Consider the following 25,202-nt stretch of genomic DNA (forward strand, 5'->3'; position numbering starts at 1 on the left):
CCCCTGTATGGACAGAATGAAAGCCTGAAAGAGTGCAAAGCACAGTGCCAGATCAGAAAACATGAATAAATCTCTTCCTTCTCAGCTCTCCCTCAGAGACTCTCTCATAATATGATCAAAAGTGACCAGGATCTTAACAGTGTACATAATACAACCACACCTTCTGCATAAGAAAGGGCTGGGGAAAAATCCGTCCTTGTTTCCCAGCCACCTGCCAGCTTCTCTCTTGCAAAGGCAGCCCTACCTCGGAAAGGAACAGTGAGGAGAGAGAAGAGGAAGGACTGGGAGCAGGACTGACAGAGCACTCCTGGAAGCTGGTAGGAAGAACAGCGGGGTTGAAGTCAGGAACTAGTGACTACCTATGGTGATGTGCTCAGCTATGTGGGCAAAAGGGTATGTTAGGTGATCTCACTGCCTTTCTCAATCTTGAGCGTTTCTAAGCTCAGCATCATTGCTATCCAAACTCTACTGAGCGCACAGAGGGTGGAGGACAGCAGAGAACGATTTGAGAAAGAGGTGGTGGCACATCTATTCTCCCCTCCACATGCTGCCACCAGGACCTCTCCTGGGGGAAAAAAACTTGTAAAGAAAAACAGGATAAACTAGAAATTATTTTGAAAAAAATGTGAGCTGAATTTTTATGAAGAGTCAGAGTGGTTCAATTTTATGCACAGCAAATAAACTGACTGAGGGACATAGTGATGCTCGAAGTGTATTTGTTGTGCCTCACCTCCTTCAGACTCTGAAGGACTGAGCTGGATCGCCGTAATACCTGGGGATGTTCCGTACGAACAGCCTTCTGCGTGTCTTGTAAATGAGAAATGTTATCTCCCACACGGTGGTGCTGCTGCGCCGCCTGGCATAGCAACACGGGGAAGAGGCTGAGCTTGAGCTTTGGGAGGCGGACAAAATGTAAGACAGTTTGGAGCATCCAAGTCCATTGGGCAAAACCAAAACCACATAGAAGCCGAACCCCTCTCAATTCGCACCCAAGTATGAATTATATCGCCGGAGACTATGCTAGTGGTGCAGGGAAAAAATGACTAAGGATAACCCTTCAGGAAGTGTTAATTTACGAATCAAAAGCACCTTCTAAATTATATAAAAATTCTACTGAAATATACCAGAATAGTCGCTTAGAAGAAGGCATTGTTTATTGAGGCAATCCCAGCTAGGACTTTGCTATGCTGACCATGAAGGACTGTAACAACTTAACTTAAACAAGCTCTTTCTTCTCACATAAATTTGTAACACTTTAGAAAGCAAACAAGGAATTATTGTGGCAATATAAAATATATTCCCCATATAGTAGCACAAACAGCCTTTGTTTTTCAGAAGATAAATTATTATCCAAGCTGAGAGGAATGCTTTAAGGATGTTTCTTCTGAAAAAAAGAGCAGTTCTTCAGTGGAAGGTACTTTTCCAATGTTGTCTTCACGCAATTTTTCAATGTACAATTTATTAAATCTTTCAGATTATCACTAGAACATAAATAATTTCATAAATAATTTCACAAATTCTAGAACATAAGTAATTTCAAAAGAATTATTACTACCCCAATTCAAACTTCATGGAATGGAAACAGATGGCATAACTTCAGCAGCTGTAAGCAGTACTTACACTGAATTTCCATCTACTGCACAGAACAGAGCATTATTCCAGGCAGGATTCATCTGAGGTAGAATCATTCTGTTCCTGTCTCAGACAGATCTTACCCCAGTCAAGTCAAACCACGCTATCCTGGGAAGCCAGACAGGCTCAGCAGTGCAGTGCTCCATCCAAGCTCATATCCATCGATACCTGTATCCATCAGGGCTGGCAGGAACATAGAATTACATGATCACTAAGGTTGGAAAAGACCACTAAGGTCATTGAACATGCAGTGTAAGCCTGGCAAATTGCTCACAGCTAGCCCAGCTATCTCACTTTACTGCTGCACTGTGCCATGCCAGGAAATCTCTTCCTTGAAGGACAGCCTGTCTGAAAAAATATTATTATTATCCTGTCTGAAAAAATATTACAGATACAATGAATCATTCTTTAAAAATATTGTAAGCCAGAGACTTCCACAATGGGTTGCCTGAAATATATCACATGGCAGGATAAAGATGAACTGTTCAGCTTGGGTTGTGTGGATTAGGAGGTAGAAGTCTGGTGTAAGGTTTCACCAGCCTGAATTGTATTCCCATTTCTTCTGCTTGCACGTTGTTAATGCTTCGTTCTGTTTCTTAGTGGGGACATTCATGACAGGGCTGGTATTTCACAGTGTCTTTTATGCACAGAAAGCATCATTTCGGTATATAAGCTTTTCCCCACTGACTTAAGTCAGAGCAGAAGCAGTGTTAGAAAACCTTGAAAGAATTCTACCATTTTCTAAAAAAGGTCTGTGTATAAAACCAGTTGAATGTTTGTTGCTAAATAAGATATTTAAAACAAGAAGTACTACTTTAAACACATATAGGGAAAAGTCTATGAAAAAAATATCTTGAAATAAAAGAAATTAAAAATGCTACTAATGTATTACACAGTATAGTTTACATGATAAAAATGCATGTCACATTATTCCAACAGGCTTTTACAATATGCAGCTCTGACATGAACAACTAGTGACATGTTATGATGTGGTAAACAAAGTAATTAAATTTTTATAAAGTAAATAACAATGGTTACAACTTGTTTAAAATTACTTATATTCTTTGTAGACCATACTACGCCCCACTTCTTTACTACTAAAATATTGCATTAAGATGTAAAACATTATCTTCATCAGTATTAATTAATAAAACCACTTCATTTTTTTCCAGATTTGCATATTTTTCCTAACTCACTAAGAAACATTCATGGAGGATTTTTGTCTTTTTTTAATGAATATATGTTAAAAACAATATCAGGGACCAGGACTCAATTTTCATGCAGAGCTGAAGAAAGGTTATGTCATTACCTTTAAGCAGTTTTTGCACTCCCATCTCTTATTCCGTGGTCTGTGCACATATATCATCCTACTGGCTCTGACTGCACTTCTGAAGCAGGGCAGCGAGAAATGCTTTATTTAATCACAGACAACTGAAGTCAAACAATTTTAATATTTTATATTTGAAATATGCTTGAATAATAAAACTACTTGATACACATGCTATTCATATATATATATTAAAAAATACATTATACCCCTATGGCTGTACTCTTGATCTAAATCAGCTTCGTGAACATCAATCTGTGTTGCTTTCCCTTCCGAGGCATGGGGTGGAAAAGGACACCATGAGCAGCCACTGAATACACTGCAGATGATTAACAAAACTGCTAGGTCTGTGTTAATGAAAATTATTTGGACTCTGATCAATTTGTTAATGAACAGAACACAGCTTTATACAGCATCAAAATACTGAAATTATTTGTATTGCAGAACGTGAAGTTCCTCCGTTGTTGACAACATTTTCATTCTGAAAATGTAGAAACATCCCATTATTTATTAGATCAGTAATTTAACCCATGATCTACATTCAGTCCCTAGCTCCTGTGAAGCAGCCAGCTGTAGTGAATTCCTTACACAAGTAGCAGGAAACCACCACCAAGTTGCAGCTGTTGTGTTCTGGCCATCAAGGACAAGTGACCTGACATCTCTTCAGATGGCACAAACTACTAAATTGCACCACCTGAAGATACAGCTCCTGGGGCCAAAAGGAGAAAGACTTGCCACTGCAATACACAGCACAATCCTCTTTAATCATAGCCTAGACAGGGAGCAGTCTCTCAGTCATCTGGTTGCATGGACTCCAAAGTTCTCCAACAGCTGCTGATTTTACAAGAGCAAGAGCCTCTGTATTTGAAAACACATGAGCCTCTCCTCTGGTCTCCTGGGCTGCCTTTAGGATTCTTCCAACTAATGCAGCTAAAGCAGGTTTGTCTATCAGCATGCCTAGTCCTCTGGCACAAATTTACTCCTTTTCATATAGCAGAGCTGCCACAGTACCTCTTCCACCCTTCAAGACAAGGATAAGCTGGAAAATCATATCTGGGATTTCAATTTTTAGAAATTCAAGCTTTAAAGACATCCAGGAGGAAAAAAAATATTATTTTTTTTTTGATGTAGAGGGCTTGGGAAAGTAGGTCTAAAATTATATTTGAAATTAAATTGGAATGTATGTACAAAGTTCAGGCACATTGTAAAAATTAAAGCTGCTCCAGAGATACTTTCAGCATAAATCACATGTGGAGGTGGCGTATGTTATTAGTCCATTGAAACATACTACACCACACCATCAAAAAGCATGGGTCATTAATAATATTTTTTAAATAATGTAAATGTTATTATTCAGTTTTGGTGACTGATTACTTTATCGTTTTCTGTTGAGTACAGCCAATTGTTGATTACCTGTGGAGTGGACATTACATTTCCAATAAATCTGTGAACATTTGTATCTACAAACTCTATTTTCATTCTAGCTTTCTTTTATTACTGCATTAACTTGGTATTACTGTTGTTGTATGTAGATTTCAGTCAACTAAAGCATGACAGAAAAATCTAATTGAAAGATGCCTTGGTTCACAGGAGTAGTATCTTCAGCAGTGTAACACTACGGAGCCACCTCTGTCTCAGTCACGGCTGTGTTGTACTGAATCTTGATGGCACTTGTCACCTCTTGCTGCAGCTGTTTGTGTCCACAGACAAAAATTCAACATCCTTTTGGTCTAATTCTGCTGTGACAGAATAAGCTATTGCTCCGTTTGTCCACATGTGCTGTTTCATGCCTGTATCACTAGTGAGCGACCGCAAATGTGTTCTTTTGATTTTCTTTGCTAGTCTTGCAAAGCACAGTAGTGTTGAACTAAATATCATAGAAAATCCACACAGGAGGAATGATGCAGTATAGCTGCCAGTTGTGTCCACCAGCCAACCTGTAGGAAAAAATAAATAATGGGTTTTTAAAGATCCATTAGTATTGTGATAATTTCCAAATCCTGTTATCAATGAGAGTTTTATAAACTTATCAACTTGTAAACTTACAAATTACCACATATAAATACAATCAAACAATACAGGTTTACATCACTATCACTGTATTTCTTCCTCCTAGGGCAGGGAGGGATTTGTCCTCAGCAGGCAGATAAGATTTTTTGGGCTCTTGTTTGGAGCCTCAAATCTCCAATCCATGAGAAAAGGCACAACAGTCATCACCACAAAACTAAATAAACTGCATGGATTTAACTGGCAGTCTTTAGACAGGCTTACAGAGTCCTGGGATTAAATAGTGTGTGCATCAGATCCTCATAAAGAAACAATTAGTGAGCTATGCCTTGGGCTCATGCTATTTTGCAATAATTTTTACTACGGAAAATAAAAAGCTTCAGAAGCAATGATTAATTGGGAATTGATGTGAACAGCAGACAAAATACGCAAGACATATATATATATATATATATACTTGGCTGTTTGAAAAAGATCTCTGACCTTCCACAATATTAAAACTGTGTCAAGTTCTTCCTAAAGACTAATAGGAGTACAGCTCTCATCTTTACTTCATTGTAATGGAATCTATGGGGAAAATGATGATTAGATATTACAGTGATGAGCTGGCAACCAAACAGGAGTGGAGCTGACTCACCCACTTGTTCAAAGCAGTTTGGAGGTTAAAAGATAAGTCCTCCACACCAAAAAAAAAATAAAAATCTTGGAATTGAACTCCCTTTAGGTTACATTTTCAAAATCTGGTAATTTTACAATGTAATATTTTGCTCCTTTTACTTGCACAATTTCTAAACTATGTGAAGTGGTGACGTTAAGAGCTCTTAGAAGCTCATTCCATATTAGTTTTATTTTTAAATTTCATCTCACTCTATATGTAGAAATTATCCCATCAAGACAGGGATGGGAGATCTAAAGACTTACAAAGATCTAGGTGTGTGTTAGTTCTCTACTCAGATGTTATCTCCACATTTAGTGTGCATTTGCTGTCCTTCCTCTGCTGTTACATCACACTAATAGGCAAATCTGAAGCACTGATAAGATCATAGGAAAGTCATTTGGGAACTTACCTGCCACAGGCGGGCTCACTAGGTACGGTATGGCATGCAGGAAATACACAACGCCCAGTGCTGATGATAAGGAGGAAGTTCCCACTACATCTGCTGTCATGACAGGGATCAGCGTTACATAGGCTCCATCAAAGTAGCCAAAGGTAAATGAGAAAGGCACAAGCAAGGGGAAGTTTTGGAGAACTGGCAGGAAAAGACAACAAAGGCCATCCATTCCCACAGCAAAGAGGTAGCAAAAGTACCGATGCTTCTTCAGACACCTGCAAATTTCAAAACAGAAAAGAAAAATATCACTGAACAAAGCATCTCAGTTTCTATGCCCTGGCATGCAGTGCTTCAGCCTCTCTTATATAGCTCAAATTTAAGTCCATTTTATTACACAGTCTTCAAGATTAAAAACTCAGTGCTGATGAGCCTGGATAGGGAAAGCTGCCCACCTACAGCTGCAGAAACATCTGGCGAGCAGCAGTCCATGCTGTCTGCAGTGTTCTTCAGAATGCTCCTACTGAGGGAAGCCACCCTGCTGCCAGGATTTTGCAGTCCTCTGAAGTCTCAATGTTTGAAGCAGTATTTCATTGGGCTTTGCATCCCAGCTCAGCAAGATGTTCCAGTATTATACATAAAATACTGCAGTATACCTCTCTTAGCTGTCACTCTTCCAATCAGCCCTTAAACATGAATTAGTGTGAGCTAAGCAAGATGGCAATTCCCTTCCTCCTTGTTCCACAAAGCTGATAATAGATTTTTCCCACAAACTGAATAAGCACAAAGAATGCATCCTTTAGAATCAAAATCCCTGTTAATTTAGCCAGAATCTACTGATTTACAGTTGCTGTACACTGATGTTTGAAGTGAGCTGAGTTCACAAAGCATGGCGAGTTCTTACATACTGGAAAATGTACAACAATTTTCAGTCAGTCCTTCTGAGTATGTGCCTGACAGTGTTGAGCCAGACTCTTGACCCTCTTCCATAACTTCTGTGCCTCCCAGCAGCACAAAAGAGATGGAAAGTCAGAGGAAGCAGGGTGAAATCCTCTAGAAAATAGATACAAAAAATCACTCTCAACATATCTGAGGCAGAGGGTTGTATTTCCACTGCCAAATGCACAAACATAATTTCTTCAGGAAAAAAAGATCTTAAACCAGTAGAATTGAACAAACTCAGAAGAGATGAAAACATTAAATAGTAAGCATTTTTGAAAGTTAAGACTGTATGTTGGTTTTTTTAAGTTGCACATGCTACCTCACTTGCACCCAGCCTTCCACCAGCTAAAGCTTACATTTGCTTAGTTATAAACCCTTACCTTCTGTCTGTTAGCCATCCAAAGGTGATATTACCAATGATGTCTATGACACCAAGTATGGACATGAGGAAGGCAGCCTGGTGATGACTCACTCCAACACTCAAAGCATAAGGCACTAGGTAGACAAAAAGAGGGCTACATCCATATGCCATAAATAAAACTGACACTGCCAGCACCATGAAGCCTGGCATCAGTAAAAAGTCATATTCCTTCTGTGAACAGTAGCATAAACAGTCACGAGACCACACTTTGATTAAAGGTGAACAGACGGACATTTGCTTTAAGTCTTGTTTCTCTGTTTCAGGGACACGATCCTGTTCAAGAAACTCAGGAACAGTTTTACGATCCTCCTTAAGAGAAATGGGCCGCATCAAGGCGCCACAGACACAGAGGTTTAAAACAAAACCTCCCAGGATGAGTAAAGCTCCTCGCCAGGAAAACTGCTCAATTAAGAGCTGGACTACGGGGGCCAGGATGAAGGTACCAATTCCACTTCCTGACATGGCTATTCCATACGCCAGTGCTTTCCTTTTGTTGAAGTATTTGCCCACCATCGCAATGGCCGGAGAATAACAAAGTGCAAACCCAAGTCCTAGAAGAGAAAGCACAGTACAGATGGCTTAATACTAAGCATGACATATGGAACATATTAAATTAAACCACCTAACGTATTTTCATTAGCACAAACGAATAGAAAGTTTTTCTGATTCTGTATCATGCAGCCCAGTCAAGAGTGCAACAAGAAACTAGGATGACTTCTTTCTTCCAGTGGCAGAGTCACTGTCTTGACAAACCTAACTGATGAGCACTAATCTACGATAATAAGGTTCAGAAATAACTGACAGGGTTCACTTAATAACAAGGATGATCACTAAACATCAGAGAAATTTTGTGTCAGCCTCTCTTGCATGTAAGATGAGGTCTCGCCCCAGGGTCTGCACCAATGCTGGCATTGGACACACTGTCCTGATGAGGCACCACTTTGTGTTTTGGTCTGTTGCAACCCTGAACATTAATTTTCAGGTCTCTGAAACATAGTACAAAGAGTCTGTCTCTGTTACTAATATTCTACAAAAAACTCTTCTTGGTCAGCTAAACAAACTCCATGGAACAGCTGCTTGGAGCCTTGACCATTTTAAATCCCTGCCTACAAGTAAAGAGGGGAGAAAAGCCTCAGAAAACAAAGCCAGATCCAGTTGAGTAAACAAATAAGATTCATCTCTTGGGCTGAGAAAAAGATTGTGGTCTCTGTTGCAGAACCAGAGAGCAGATTTTAATCATCATGTGGTTGCTCTAACACTAAAACTGAATTTTCCCAATCAGTCATGGAAATGAGTTCCTGACTTGGGTTTTGGAGCATGTCCTACATTGAGGGTAAAACAGACCCGACTGCCAAAAGCGGAGATAATCACCCTGTGCTGTAACCAGCTTGCCACGTCCTCCTCAAAGGCCACACTGTGTAGGACAGGCACTAAACCTGCCAGGATGGAATAAGTGGATTAGAGGGACTCCAGGCGGCGGGTGCCTGGTCTGACACCCCTCAGGAGGGGAGGCAAGAAGCAGGGCACAGAGCTGCAGCTGGACCTGTATAGGCACCAGAGCCAGAGGAGCAGCCCTGAGCTAGACATCATCACTTGAGAGTGGTTAAAATTATACTCTATTTGGCATACGTGCCATTAATTTTTTTACTGAGTTGGCAGGGGGAAACATCCCAAAAAAAGCCAATCAATGTCGTGAAAAGTGCAAATGCCAAGTTTAGGGCTGAAAACATTTTCATACCTCTTAGAAGGAACTGTTAATTATTGACACTCCCCTGTCTCACCTCTGCTTCACTCTTCACAGTTTTCAACTGCTGCAACTTTTACAGATTTAGACATTCGCCCGTTATGGTCCCACCTCCTCTCTGGGTTGGGGGCATCACCTCTAGCCTTTACCAACAGTTCATGTCTCTGTCAATCAGTCCCCATATACTAGAATTTCACTGCTTTTCGAATTGGCTCTCTACAACTTCATGTACAAAGTGCAACTGCTTTTCCACCTCAGTATTCACAGCAGATCCCAGTAAGGAAGCCTCAGAGGCAGCATGGTATGTGGCACAGTCCCTCAAGTTACAAGAAGCCTTTTTATTTGTTATGAACGCATTTGTCAAAGATTAACATTGTAATACAGGAGTGACATGCGCTACAATAAGGATTTTTTTTTTTAAAACAAATAAGCTGTTGGCAGCATGTGAACCTCAGTAATTCCACCAACTCATTACTAAACAGCAGGGGACCAAGTACAAGGTCTTATATCACCGTGGCTACCAGGTCAGTATTAATGAGGAAGGAATGTCAGTGTGACCACGGGCCCCTCTCAAGTTCCTCTGTGCACAACAAACACGGGCAGACAGGAAAGAGCAAAGATTTATTATCACCATACCTGAACACAAATGGAAGAGCTGCTACAACAATTCTACCAATCAGCAATTTTTTTGTTTTTCAAATGGAATATAATGTAGACAAAAATCAGGTTCACAGCTGAGCCAGGTATTCACCCAGTGCTCCTCTGCCTCTTACTTACTCCTATGTTTTGATTTAAACCTTTTTTCCTAAATATGTAAATATTTTGGGGCAGTCTAGAATTCCTAGTTTAACAAACTCCTCTCAAATCACAGGCAAAAAAAGGAAACCTTTTATATATATCACCTGCAACAGAAGTCCTTCTTGACCTCCCATTATTTCAGAACTTTATCCATAGTCCTCTCTCTAACAGAGAGTTGCTTTTGCAGGGTGCTGCATTTGGGTTACATGAGACTCAGCGTGTGCTGAAGCTCTCACAGCGGCAGCCAAAGCCTCTCTTTTTCAATGAAGGGAACAGGTCTGAGTATCTCTATTAGACCAGTGGGGTGTCAATATGACATGAAGAGATCACCCATCATGTGTTGTGTTCCTGGCAGCAACAAAGGGGCTGAATGCATCCTACCTGTAAGGACTCCTAATGATAAGTAGAGATGTTCCAGACTGGTGGCGAATGAGCTCAAAATTAGTCCAGAAGATGCAAGCAGCCCTCCTAGCATGATACCAACTTGGCAGGATACATGATTACTGATTAAACTCCCAAGCGGGGCTTCAAAGAAACAAACAAAGCTGGTAGTTAATGGCAGGTCCTCATACACAGTTCATTGCAACAGTCATAAAGGAAAAACACTCAGGAGGCAAGCAGGAGAAAATGGTGATAGCAGCTACACAGAGTGATCCTCCAACATTCCCCCTATTGCAATAGTATGAGCACCAAAAACAACTGAAAAAAACCTTCTAAAAACAATTTTTCTGAAAGTCACAATAAAACTGAAATTTACAGTAGCTTTCTCAGAAGCCATTTTCATAGATCAAAATCATTACAGGACACAATCTGGAGTGCTGGGGTCAAGAGAGGCCACAGTGACAGCCCACAGTATTCATTACTCCACACTTACAACACTCCAACCTTCTCCCACCTGGAATTTGCACTTCAGCTCTCAGTAACTTCAAGTGTTTCCCAGATACAACCTGGCTGACACAAGTCAGTTGCTATGTCTCATTGCAGCTGGGTCGCCCTGCCTTCCTAGCAATTCTCATGGATTAACCCTCTTCCACAGGACATGGATTTTCACCTGGCTGTATAGCTTGAAAGCAAACCCATGAGAAATTTGGTACAATTTGCTGCATTTTTACTGACACCAAATCTTCTTTTAGGGGAGAAGAGTAGTTGTAAATATACATGTATGGTAAAAGGAAGACGACTGTGACTTGATCTGGAGGCAAGATGTACATCCTGTGCTAAGTCTCAAATATGACTCCAACCAAAAGGCAAAAGAAACACGTGCTCAGTTAGTAGCTCTCAAACACGACATGACCCACAAGACCTCGACGAAAGTACATTTCTGAAAACTTAGATCATTGCATAAGAAAAAGTTCTGCTGCTTCTCTTCAGTATGAAGACACTCCCTTCCTGCACATCTATGCTGATGGAAGCAGCTTGGATATACCATACCCCAGAGAGCCCACAGTATCGCTCCCAGCTGACTCCACCAACTTGTGAACATGCTAAAACCAGATGGAACTGATGAAAAAGCAGACACATTAGGCTTAAAAGGGTAATACACACCACAGAGCATTGTAGCACAGTCAACAATGGAGTGGATCCAAGCAGTTCTGGCATAATCCTGCCCAAAGTATGCCTGGAACTCCACAAAAAATATGGAGATGCACCTAGGACAAAAAATATGAACACAAATTTGTTGAACATGGAACATTTGCTCACAGAAAACACAGGTCTCACTCTTCAGGTATAAAAAGTACCCACTTGAAGGTCCTCTCCAGCTCCCAGAAAAATCAAATCTGTGGTTTGCCAATATGCCAACGAGATAGAGAAATGTTTAAACAGTTTCTAAGGGATATTGGCAGAGAAGATCTACCTTTAATGCATGAGGGACAGGACATGGAATATGAGAACAATCCTTGTTTTGCATTGGCAACAACTGAATCAAAAACTGGTGTCCAACTATTATCTCAACAGTGGGATTAGACAATTAGGCTGATGTAGCGCCTAATTCAGACATAATCTCCAGAGAGATTATGAATGTTATAATACCACATGTTTCTTGCTGGGGTGCCTGCCTCTAGAGTTTTTATACCTCACAATATTTTAAACTTAAATGAAGTTGTAATTGTCATCAGCAATTTATAGCCCACATTGTGATGTTGCTTCCCTGGAACATAAAGCCCCAGTTTTCCAATTCCCCACTGACCTGGTTGCTCTCTACTCCACACCTGCACAAACTGGCTAATATAGTACCTACAGAACGAACACTGCCTACATGTTCATGGATGGACAAGTGCAAAGCAAATCCTGACAAACAGAGAATCAAAACACCACAGGAGCCCATGGACCTTCCAGCATTTTAATAAAATGCTTCTAGGAGATGTTACTTTGCTCTGCTTAGCAAGTGTTACTGTTCTACCTGTCTCTGCAGGGGAGCAGATTCAAAGGCTGCGTAGTTTCATCCTCATTCCTGGATCAACAAGAGATGCCTTTTCACTCTCTCTTTTTCCCTCCAGTAAATCAATGAATGACCACTTTCTTCAGCTTTTTTTCTTGCAGATACTTCATTCTTCTATATAGTCTACTGTGTGTCAGCCATTAGATCATTTCTTGGATGTAACACATTCCACACATTAAAAAATAATTAAATCCACAAGGAATTATTCTCTACTGCTATTATGGAATTGGTACATTTGCATACATTAACTAACACTAATCAGTGTTTCTATGCCTCTTTTATGATGTTGAGTCCAAAACCCTAGGCTTTAGATCCCTAAATCTGGCAGCTTTATTCTAAAAGAAATATGAACTTTAGGTAGCAAACACTATATTTACGTTATACTGACTGTCCAACAAGACACTGATTCAGTGTTCCTCGCTTACCAGGGTGCTTATCTATCTGCCTAATATAGCTTGAATGTCCATGTTCACACACACCAGGCTCCTCTGTCTCCGGTTGGCATCAAAGCCACTATGGAAGCAATCTCATCCCAGATTGCTTTATGTTCATGCAAGGCAGAAATCTATTCCTGTTCTTTCTATTTTTGAGAAATATTTTCTGCATATTTTGGATACCAGAAGGGTATAAAGAGGGGCCTCTTCTCTAGGGCTCAGACCTTCTCGGGCAGAACAGCACCTGAAGTGCTTGCAGTAGGAGAAGGAGGTATTTACGTGTTTTTCAGAGAGACTCAGGAAGCTAATTCACTGGGACTAGCAAAAATGAGCATGGCTGTGGGGTCAGAGGGACACAGTGAACCCGAAGAGACCCTACGTGATTCCTCCCTCCCCAATCAAACTACCAGAGCCTAAAATAGCGCTACCTGCTCCAGGCCTTGATTCTGTAAGAAATCAAGGAGAGGGTGCTGAAAGCTAGAGCAGCTGTCAGAGGAGGCAAGACTAAAACCAGAGGGCTCATAATCCCTCAGCCATCTCCCCCACAGTTTTAAGGGTTTCAGGAAGCCTTTAAAAATGTAACAAGAGTTTGTACCTAACCAGAATAACCCCGGCAGCTCTGGGACATCAGGGGAGATCTCAAAACCTCTTCCTAAGGTTAAAAAAAAAAAAAGGAAAAAGATAATGCCATGAACAGGTCAGCAAGACAAGCAGCAGTTGCCTTTACCTTGTCACGGCCCTGGTACAGATAGTGACAAGGAAGCAGCCAGCAACAATCATCCATCCCCAGCCTCCATCAGGAGGGCCAATGTGCCGGGCTCGCTGGGATGAGGCCATGGTGATTCCTCGCTCCTCCTGGCCTCAGTGGCAGGGGCTGACTCCAGCCAGCATGCCAGGTGTGGGCCGGGGCTGCTCGGCACATGGGTCACTGGCCATCTGAGAAGAGAGAGAGAAAACAGGCAGACAGGGAGTCAGGGCACGTTGCACATGCTGTAACCTGCACGGCTGAGCAGGACATACTGCTTCGGCTCTAATGCACAAAAGTGGGAGTTTTCTTTCAAATCCAGTTTATGAAAATTTGTTGGAAACAAGAGGGCCATCAGAATTTGGCCCCGTGTCTGGTATCGTGCTTTTCATGATAATTTGCCCAGCAGTTACATCCTAGCACACGATACCCTCTTCCCCACTACATGTCACAGCACATTACATGTAAATCACACACTTTACCACTGCCAGTCAGCCATCACCCTTCAGCAGGCTCCCCTGCTCATGCCAGTCCCTGGCCTGAACTGTATTTTCAATTGCAGTCTCCATTCAAACTATCTATTCTTCCTTGTAGGAAATTTAGTGTAAAATTTTTGTTTGAGAGAATAGAGTTTTCACCTTTTTTTACTAAAAGGGAATATTCACTGCAAAATCAGAGAATATCTGATGATAAAATGACCTCCTTGTTTCACAAGCCAAACCCCAGATGAAGCCTGTAATCAGCAGGACACAGCAACTTCATTTTCTGAGCATGGACAATTCACCAAAGGTTAGAGCTAGCCTTTCTGCTATCCACTTAAATCAAAGTAGTGTCTGCATCCAGGCCACAAAGTAGTCTCTAAATGCACAGTGGATGCTGCAGGACTCTGCAGGAGACCAAATGACACCCACAGGACCCTAAGTGAGTAACTGAGTCATGTGCATTGGGGTAGCTTTGCTAACACTTTGGGTGTCACCAGCAGCACAGGACCAACAGCCCTTAGTCCTTCTGCATCAGTGACTGTATGGCAGGGCTTGATGGAGGGGCCTGAGACACCCCAGTTTACTCAGTGCAGGAACACGCAGTGCTGGCTGTCTGTGGTTGATTTCAGACCACATTTTTGCCATCATCAACAAGCCCTTAGCCCCTGGGTGGATCAAAGATTTATAAGACATAAGTAAAATATCTAGGATGCCTTTCAGTTTTGCTTGGAGAGAAAGCTCAAATAGCTTCTACATCACCTAACTGTGACAGATACTAAATATGCAACATTTTTACTGACAAGAACCACAGGAAATGTGTCCTGTTACAGCATGTCAGAGGTCTGCAGAACCACTCAAAAGGGCAATTCAAGAAAGCATCTATATGGCTAATAATGCGCATTCTTGGTCCTTGAAGCTGCTTACACAGGTGATAGCTAAGGCTTGACTTCAGAAAGCCCAGAGATCCCTGACCCAAAACAGCAAGGCACCTCAGAGCCAACCCTAAATATCACCACAACTGAACCTTTGAGAAATATTCATCAGTGGCCTTCCTGAGATATCAGAAGCTGCACCTCAAAACCATCACAAAATTATTTTAAGAAAACATACACAGATTGCCAAATTCAAAGATGAGCAAAGTAGGAGAATACAGATATGACAAAATAAACAAAAACCACAATATGCTGAAAGTTTATCTGAATTCCTACTAGGCTGTAAATAATACCCTGTAACAACACTGTACAAGAGAATCAGTGGACTCCTTTTTAAAAAAAAACACCCTAAGGTAGTGTTTTGATTGCAAATGGATAAGAAATTTTATTCCTAATCTACCTGCTTGGCTTTCAAAGCCCAAGAATTGCAGCTGATCATACAGGGTATGATCAAGCCCTATGTGTTAACACAACTCAGCCCATAAATGTTCAAAACTGAAAAACCTAGTGCAACTTTCAAAGACTGCCACGGGAAGTAAACAGTGAAACTGTTTGTAATCTCTCAACAAAATGTGTGTTTGTCAACGTTTTTAAGCAGTGACTTCAGCTAACCATGTTTGAAACAATATGCTTGAAAAATATCAGTGAATAAAAGTATCCACAAAAGATGCCAAAACCGTATTATACTGCCATCCAGTTACACAATCTCAACAAGCTAACATTAAATATCTGTTCCAGGTCTTTGTGTACTCTTCAAGTACCATTTACTTCTCCCTCTGTGTTAGTCAGCCTGTCTCACACATTTTACATTAGGCCAAAAATGTTGTATGGTATTTGGAAATAAAAATTACTGTCCTATTTTCTCTCTTAATTTAATAGGCTTTGCTAATATTTATTTATAATTAAATATTTCTATGCAGCTTTCTAATAATTCAGAGTCCAAAGAAATGCCCATTACAAGCACCAGAACATGTGCTAATGCTGTTTTAGTATTCTCTTCCCCTCCATTGTCACAAACATCTGTTTTATTTTAAGTTAAATTGTCTTATAAAGCCTTTGCAAGGTCTGTGTTGTTCTCTGTGTTTATATGGAGTCTAGCACAATAGTGATTTTCACTTCAGCATGAAGTACTACTACAGTATAACCCACACTAATGAACCAGAAGAGAGCTCAGGTATGGTAAAAAGAAAAACTCTAATGACCTGCTTTGCTTCTCACTTCCGTGGCTCTTTGGGGAGACATATAGTACTCTGCTCTGCCTGATTATGGAAACCATTCCCTCTTTGTATGAAGAACAGGCCACATCTCAGATGGGACATGTGAAATAGCTACAGTTTAGATTACATATCAATGGTCACACTAGCTCAAAAAGATCAAACAAGAATACAAGAGCTTTTGTAAGAAAAAAAATGTGGTATCTCATGGATAAAGGCTCCTAAGTGAGTTTAAAGGGTCCCAGCTGGATGCAGTCTTCACAAGTTCATTCCTACAGCTGATTAGAAAAATCACACAAAGCAAATTAAACCCAAATGAGTTCATGATTTCAAACCTCATCTTCAAGGTATTCAATTACTAGGACTCATGTACATAAAGGATCAATGAAAGCTCTGGAATGGAGACCAGGACAGTTTGCCATTTCTGACACAACCTTCTAAGATACAGCAAAAAAATGCCAAAGCACCTGATAGAGCTTTCTGAGAAGACTCTACAGGTGCCCACACGACCAGCAGGACATCACCACCCTCTTCACAAGCCTTGAACTTTACATTTCAAGCAAAACGTCACATTTTTTTACCTTACGTAATTTGCTTCAGGGCAAACATACAGCAGTGACAGTGTGTACCTGCACCCTGCTTTCCTCTCCATTATAATCTGAAACAAACTTCTGACACAAACACAGACAAATTGAGGGAAAAAGGGACAACAGATTGGCCAATGCACTAAAATGAGAAAGCATGTTTGTAGGCAAATATAGCACTATTCACAAAATCTGAGGGAGGCTGAAAATGTCTGCAGTCAGAATTTAGATGCCAGGCACATGACACAAAAGACACACCTTGTGTATTTGCCTTCCAGCCCACACTGCTAATCTGTAAGCAGACCATATTTCTCATGTGCTGATTCTACCCAGGCAACAGACAATTTTGCAGGGTTTATGTTACATTTTGAGTAAGCTGACATGAACTAATGACTTTTTTTATTTTTAACTGATAGAGTCAATTATACATCCCTTTCCATACCGCTTCAAGCAACAACTGCCTTATGAAATATGTGCAAACACTGGATCAACAAGTTATCTAATGGCTAAGGCAGTGGTTACATGATTCTTCATGTTGGCTTAGTGAATGACCAGATCATGAAGTAGCACAGTTTGATGCAAACCACCACCACACCCCTGTCTACTTAGATGGAAAACAAAATTCAACGCTTTTGTGAGTGTCTGGGTCTAACCTAGCCACAACAAAACCCTGCTGCTATCTAATCTAGCATGAAGCCAGAGTGGCATGAACAGATTATACCCCGATTTGGCAGTGAAGTCTGCCATTAACTTATCCTGCCAAATTCACTTGAACAAGCAGAGCCAGTACCAGTGCTTTGCACCATATGACTACCATATTTTGCATCTAATACTAACAGCCTCAAAGGTGGATTTATTGCACTATTGCAAATTTAATACGTTATGTTCAAATACCTGGATGACTGAATAGCCCATAAGAATCCACGACAGCCACCTGAATTAACGGGGCACTCATAAAGTTCAAATTATTTAGCTCAAGGGTTTCCTATCAATCACAAGTAATGTAGTTAGGTGGAGTTTGTATAAGCATGTGATAACCATAGAGGGATCCTGAGCAATTCAGACATACCTCTGCAGCACTTTTGCAGGGTCTTGGCAAGGCTAAGCTTCTTATTTTGGATCTGAGCAGTATCCTTCATTGCCCCTTCTAGAGGAATGAAGGGTTTTTTTCAAGTTCTGATTATTAAGGGTGGAGGAGGAACTTCCAGGAATGCCAGAAGGGATAACAGTAACCATTCAATAAGCAGAAATATACACAAAAATTTTCAGAGGAGTCAACAATCTCCACATAAAGAGACCTAACTAATTTTAATGCACAAACAGCAGTAGCTGGGTGCCACAGCCTCAGCCTAGATCTCTGGCCCAACTTCCCAGGTAAGCTTCAGATGGGGATTGAGGCCCTAGTTTGCATTTTAGCTGTACATTAACGTGCTTGGGAAGAATTTGATGACATATCAGGCTAAGCAAACATAGATTAGCTATTTGCTTACATGGTTACTTGCTGTTATTTTCCCAGAACCCTGCCTGCCAACATACGCACAAACAGCAAACATTTAATGAGGTTACAAGCAACTGAAAACAATGATATTATAAGAAGTGCCTGGCCAACACAGAAATTGGCCACTCAGCCTCCCTACAGCAGATCAGTGCAAATCTCAACTCCTTGACTTCCCTCTCACTTCAAGGAGTACTGTGCCTTTCACAGCCACTAAACTAATAGGCAAGTTAAATAATTACCTTTCTTCCTGCTGCACATGTCTAAAAGCACTTGTTACGTCAACCTGACAATTTCATTCCGAGGTTAGAAAACTTCATTTGTTTACTGTTTTCTAATTATTTTTATCATGGATAGACCAGATTGTGGACTCTGCAAGTGAAGCTGAACAAGCAGAAAGCACACTTTGTCTGAGCAATCATGTCCTCCCCCTTCCCAAACTTCAGTTTTCTCTCATGTTGCATCTTTTTCTTAACCTTTCTTAAGACTCTTTTTGCATATCTGCTCCACTTTCAGCACTATAAGGCCTGATGCCCTCTGCAAGTGCTGACTGCTATTATAACACATCTCAGATATGCATGAAAAGTTCCTGCTGTGTGAGACAGCTAAAAAAAAAAGCAAGGTTAAAAGACAATCCCATGAAAGAGATCTGTACTTTGCAACCTTTGCTAGATATTTTCACTGAAGCATTAAAACTGTGCTTTGTTGTGAGTTCAAAGAAGATGCAAGTGGGGAAAAGATGGCAACATATTCTGCTGATCCCTAAGAAAGCCTTAGTTACCCAATGTGCCCTGACAGCTCACTAAACATTGGCTCTGTTTCCCCAAGATAGTATATTAGGGTTAATATGGCAGGATAAATAACATATCAGTTACTTCAGCAGCTGCTGCTGAGAACCCTGGAAAGAAAACAAAAAGTGCTCAAAGTGCTCCTGAGAGCCTCTCCCTTACTTGGTCTGCTAAGCGAGCAGAAAGGAGCAGGTAAGTTTAATAAAAAAGGCATGGCTATAACCTTGCACCTCATCACGAGGTCTCCTTTGCCGGGGAAAGGAGCACAAAAATCCACAGCAGCCTAGCAACTGGTCAGCACAGCGACAGGAGCCACTGACCTTTTAAACACAGCTTGCAGCCAGCAAAGCGATCCCTGCCCCCTCTGCCCACCCCTCCTTCCACTGTAAAGATTTTCTTTAAAGAAATTGATTCAAAAACGATATCACAGCAGTGTGAAGCTGCAAAGCATTGTATGCCAAAAGACAAAGGAACAGCAGGTACAGTCAAGCTGGCCTGCCTGGCTGCCAGGGGTTGGTTTTTTCCTACCTTGTTCAGCTGCTCCACTTACACCGTTGATGTACCTGGGCAGCTCCATCATCTCAAGAAATACCACGTCACCTGTCAGACAGTTTGGATGGTTTTTGAAAATGCTCCATTTGTAGAGGGATACAGCTTCAGCCAGAGGAACAGGGAGAAGGTCAGGTTTGTATCACAGCTGCCCCACAGCAAGAGCACACAGATCCCAGAACACACTGGGGATCTCAGCCCACTACTTTCTGCTTCTTCACACTATTCTGGCTACACAAAATCAAAATGGCTGTGTGTTAAGATGCCTTTGCAATTTCTGTCAGAACTGCATGGAAGGATTTTGTGCAGTTTATCCCAAAGGAGCTGGCCCAAATATTATACCAGCATAAATAAGCACAGAATCCAACACTTGTTTTTACCTGTTTGATAATACAGAGATGCACATGACAGAAGAACGAGAAAGAGACTTACCTAGAATTTTCTTTCTGGATCAGTGACATACATACATATACATCTACTGTATGTAACATTTGCTACCTTCACAGTGGAGATGGGTTGGGTGAGGCCTGAGAAACTCGTGACAGTCTCTGTGTCCAGAATGCCGGGACAAACTCCCAGAACAGGTTCATTGTCACCAATTAATTTAATTTGTATTTTTCTTGTGAACAACAACACACACAGCTTTCAAAGTCAGTTTAAGAACATTCGTGCAGATGAATTTTATGAAGAACAAGTATAAAGCAGTTTAAGCACAGCTGGAAAACATTCATTAATGCTTAGAGTGAAAGGTAACAGAATTGCATATATTTACTACACTTAACCTATGCACCTAGTTCTAGAGCAGTTTTAATATCTTCCTATATTTACCCTATTCACATAGCTCTAGGACAGATCTCTTTTTCTCAGTTTTCTTGTTCCTAAGATTGCACCAAATATTATTTGAAGGCAATTGCTACATTTATTCATGTTGACCTCTTGCTTTAATACTCTCTTGCTTTCTGTTCCCTTTACTCTGACTGCTGCATCTTTAATTAAATAAAAATAAAGAAGAAAAGAACTTAGAATAAAAGAAAAAACAAAGAGGGCACAGAATGAGTAGCAAAGACAGAAGAAGGAGGAGAGAAAAAGGGAAAAGCTAGCTAGCAAAGAGATGTATGTTCTATATGACAGTGGAGCATAAGATGTGTATAAGATTAAATATTTTACAGATTATTAAAGAGTTCATTTCTTTTGCATGTCTTGAAGGATCGAGGATGACCACATCTGACCACTGACCAGTGTCCTCCCCAGAAGCTTGCTAACCCCCTCATACACTAGAGCACATTTAAATGGGACACAGTATGTGATACAAGCACAGAAGATGCAGACAGCTGCAAACCTTCTATCAACTGGACTGTTAAGAAAAAAAGAGGCACTTTTTTTTTTTCTGTTCAGAAAAAAGGAGACACCTTTTCATCTTCCTTTTGCTTCCCCATGCTCCCACCCTAACAGTTGCATACTATGGTAGGCACTATAGTCAGCAGTCTGGCAGGCAGCTAAATCCGAAATTGTGTACAGCTCTTGGGATGCAAAGGTTATTTCTAATCTAATATATTTTCTCCAATAAACAGCTGTCCCATTCTGCACTGGGAGTTAGCTATTTAACTCAAAAAGAACAGCTTGGTTTGATTTCAGCAGAGAGTGTTTATCAAGAATTGTATGATTATGACTTTGACTTTTTTAAAAGCAACCCAAGAGGTCCTTTCCAACCCTATGTTCCTAAATAAAAACAACTCCATTGAGCATCTTAAGGCTGCTACTCTATATTCTCATCTTTCTTCTCTGTTTAAAGATGTATCTGTTCAGTCTCTAGAGAAAATCAAAGTTTATGCTTTTCTGAGAAGAATGGCAGATGGGTCCACAGAAATCTTCCTTGTGTGAGCAAGTGATCTTGTGGATTATCCACATCTATATAAGCAGGGTACACATTCAGCTTCTCAACTTCCATAAATTCCATATCTCTCCAGCACTGTTACAAATGGTTAAAAAAAAAAAGAACTGCTTACCTGAAATTTCATTTAGGGAATTTTACCAGAATCAAAGAAAACAAACAAATATAAAATAAAAATCTCAAAACAAAACCAAAACCCAACCTGACTTTTAATTGCTGCCATAGCACCAAGACAAGAAGCACATTAAGACAAATTGTAGTAAGTGCTTCACCCTTTCCCCATTTTTTAATAACATTCATGAATAAATCTGAATGTTTTATTTTGAAAATCTTTAACCACTTTTATAGTTTTAAGGAGGGGTTTCCCTGTGATACCAAATAAGAGCAACATTAATAACCTACTTGTAGTAGTACCTTGGGGCTTCTAATCAGGAAGCAGTGTCACAGTGCTGGGCACCACACAAACATCTAATTAAACTTGCCCTCCATCCAAAATGTATCAAGATAGAGAAGATTAATTGTATGACAGCCCAGCTTATTAACTTCTATCACTACACTGAACAGCAAATGTTCTTTGTTTGCTTCATTTTATGCATATGAGAGAGGTGGCTGGAGAACACAGACTGAAAAGAGCATAGATGTGGGAACGGGAAAAGCAATCTGGAAAGTGCAGGGATGTTAAACAGCTGGTAGAGAAGGGAGGTGCCAGAGAGGGGCACAAGTGACTGGGGAGACAAAACAGGGGCAAAAGTTTAGAAGACTCCCTTTTACCCAAGAGTAGAAATATTCAGAGCTGAAACATGAAAAAGATTGTCAGCATAAGGGCTGTAGAGCAGCACAACATTATCTGCTCGCCCACTGAGCAGTGAGTCTCTGGGAAAGGATGAGCCATGCTTGCCTCCCACAACAATCACTTTGTCACAGTGGCTACCTAATTTGTCAAATTTGCCAGGAGTTGCTAAACCAAATGGTACAGCTAGAGCCACAGCAGAAGTAGCTACCTTCTGCTGGGTCAGTAGTGAGAAATGTAATATGAACTTCCCTTGTCTCTCAAACCATTGTAGAGGGCTTATAGAAAACCAACAGACAGAAGGGGTCTATAGAAAAAGGTTAAGCAAATCATAATGGAAACCTCTTGACCCTTTTACGTAGTTTCTGGCTAGGCTAGTCCTTAAATAATGCAGCTTAACTACAGAGGGTAAAAAAATGTGAAGGAATACTTTTCCAGAGAAAGCTTGACTTTTACTTAACCCCATCCGAAAATGTGCATTTTTGCTTGATATTTTGAATTTTTTTAAAACTATCAAGCACAGGACTCACCATTTAATTTTTCACTGTGATGAAAATAACAGAGAACCCAATAATTTCCTTCAGTACACGGCTGTTGCCGAAATCCAAGCTGGGACTGCCAGTGTGTGCACCCTTAGCAAGGTTATGGTCACACATGTTCCATCAAACACATATTTTCTCCCTGGAAGGAGAACTCCACTAATTGAATAACTGATAGCCAACTGCTGCTGGGGCAGAGGAATGGTACCATCACTATCTCCATTCTAACATCGCTTACAAAAAATATCAGGAAAACTTTTGGGGAGGAAACAATCATTCCTGCTGTCCAATAACTTCAATTACACAAGACAAGATTTTAAAATTTCAGTTGAAGGGCCGTTGATGACATTATCTTATGATGTCAACATACAGATGTATCTGATGACATACACAAAACTTTCTGATGTTTGCTATTTTTCTAGTATCTCCCCATTTTTTAGTATTTCTACATTTTCCTAATTTTAAACAGGTGGTGGGTAGGCAATGGTTGTGGAAGCGTTTTTTGTTTGTTTATTTATAATTACATTACATTTATCTGTTACTTTTGAGTTTTATAACATACCATTAATTATAATTAAACATTTTGTCAAACACTTCTCATTTATTGTTGAGCTTAAATATGTGATAGTACAATCATTTTTCTGAGCCATTCCTATCTGTTTGAGGATCTGTGCACTTCTCTGGATCCTTAAAGAAATGTTAACATCTGATCATAATTGTTTGGAAATTCTGAAAAGCTTTTTATTCAAAATGTCTTCAGCTGACACTTTTCCCACACCTGGCATAATATTTTTTCTATCTTCAGGAAAATCTTGCCCTGGGAAAGTACACCACTGCAAAGCTGCCATGGAACATGTGAGAATGGGACATTTTTTCTCAGACCGTTACTCAGTCAGTCTATGGAATCACTACTCTGCTTCTTTTACTGATTCTGCACCCCAGATTCTGCTTTGGTGATAAGGATCCAAAAATCAAGGTCTATTAGGCCAGCTGGAGATGACCTGGTGAAGGATATACCAAGCAAATGCTCTTCTGATCCCTCTAGAGAAAATGAGAATGTTACCAGGCACACCACGAGTGCTCAAGCATCAAGATTGCACCTGTGCCTGGATAAACCTGAGGGGCTGATGACTGTGGAGACATCTCCCTGCACATACCTGGAAGTGCCAAAGGCCACGCGAAAGTTGCTGCCAGCTTCTATGTCTCACCTCTGACAAGAAATGAATGCTGATGGACACCAGTTCCAGCAAATATCCTCAGTGGGGAGTCCCAGCCCAGGGAAACACTGGCAACCATTCTGCAGTGTCCTGGGAGAGGTGCCACCCACTGCCCAGGCACTCGCTCAGCAGAGGAAATCCAGGCAATCAGGAGACAAGCCAATGGGAAACTGATACACCCTCACCTAGAAATCTCGGTGATGAACCCACAGAATATGTACCTGTACTTGGAGCTCTTTCATAGTTATCATCTTTTTAGCCCTCCTGTTTATGGAAAAGCCTTGTTCAAGCTATGCAAAACTAATTTGGTTTATAGTGTTCTTGATGTTCCTGTCTGGGTTTTACTAAGATAAGGAACTGTACTTAAACAAAGACATCTTTTCCCCATGTTCCTGAGGGGTTCAGAGCGCAGGTGGCATTGTTGGGTTTATAACAATTCACACAGAAAAATACTCTTCACAGTTAATTTTCAAGATGTGACTCTTACACAAGTGCTTTCTAAAGGGAAAAGGGATGACTCTTTTAGAAAACAAATTCTGTACCTACAGAACAAGCTATCCAGAATATTGCCTCTATTTATCTGATGATTTAGGGCTGCTGTTAGTGTCAATTCATCATCATCTTCAATATGCAATATTTGTTTGCAAAAACTAATCAGGCATGGAAAGGCAAGGCAGGCTATTTCCTTTTGTTCACACAAGCTTATGTTCTGAAATAAAGCTATTAGGATACTTAATGTCATGCATACTCTTCTAATGGACAATATGCACCACACAATAGCAAACTGTCACTGTGGCTATTATTTTTCTTGGGACGTTTTCAGCTGAAACCCCGAACTCTGTAAAAATAAGAGAGCCCTACTATCAGGTCAAAGCCACAATTACTTTTCCCTTTAATAATATTAATATATAATTATTGTATATACGATGGTGCATTAATATAATTCCCAGCAGGAATCGAAGGGAAATCTCTAAATACTGGAAAGACAACTGTTATAGGCAAAAAACAGGACATCTGCCATTTCCTGAAACAGACTTCCAAAAGCAACTACTGATGAATGTTGCTTTACAGGGTTAGGTATTTCTGAGAAGTCATTGCACAAATCACATGTACTCATGTACTTTATTAAAAAAGCATAACATATTATCATATAGCTATAGGTGCATTCCAGTGAACGTATCT

General features: G+C 40.5%; 2 protein-coding genes across 3 annotated transcripts in view; both read right to left on the reverse strand.

The window, feature by feature from the left end:
• The window catches only part of LIPA (lipase A, lysosomal acid type), a 29,734-nt gene extending 28,000 nt beyond the window's left edge, over positions 1 to 1,734 (reverse strand). The window contains exon 1 of the mRNA XM_029958594.1: positions 1,621 to 1,734. The gene's annotated coding sequence lies outside the window, so the exon portion shown is untranslated. The remainder of the gene's footprint in view (positions 1 to 1,620) is intronic.
• A 2,433-nt stretch (positions 1,735 to 4,167) lies between these two features.
• The window catches only part of SLC16A12 (solute carrier family 16 member 12), a 32,610-nt gene continuing 11,575 nt past the window's right edge, over positions 4,168 to 25,202 (reverse strand). For both annotated transcript variants that reach the window (XM_008929868.4, XM_018069144.3), the window contains exons 2-7: positions 13,522 to 13,730; positions 11,466 to 11,569; positions 10,302 to 10,445; positions 7,338 to 7,929; positions 6,034 to 6,293; positions 4,168 to 4,896 (exon numbers count right to left, since the gene is read on the reverse strand). In XM_008929868.4, coding sequence (XP_008928116.1) covers positions 4,634 to 4,896; positions 6,034 to 6,293; positions 7,338 to 7,929; positions 10,302 to 10,445; positions 11,466 to 11,569; positions 13,522 to 13,631 — 1,473 coding nt within the window. In that variant the 5' untranslated portion in view covers positions 13,632 to 13,730 and the 3' untranslated portion in view covers positions 4,168 to 4,633. The remainder of the gene's footprint in view (positions 4,897 to 6,033; positions 6,294 to 7,337; positions 7,930 to 10,301; positions 10,446 to 11,465; positions 11,570 to 13,521; positions 13,731 to 25,202) is intronic.

Source organism: Manacus vitellinus, unplaced genomic scaffold (genome assembly GCF_001715985.3).
Source record: "Manacus vitellinus isolate BGI_N305 unplaced genomic scaffold, ASM171598v3 scaffold_15_pilon, whole genome shotgun sequence".
Lineage (NCBI taxonomy): Eukaryota > Metazoa > Chordata > Aves > Passeriformes > Pipridae > Manacus > Manacus vitellinus.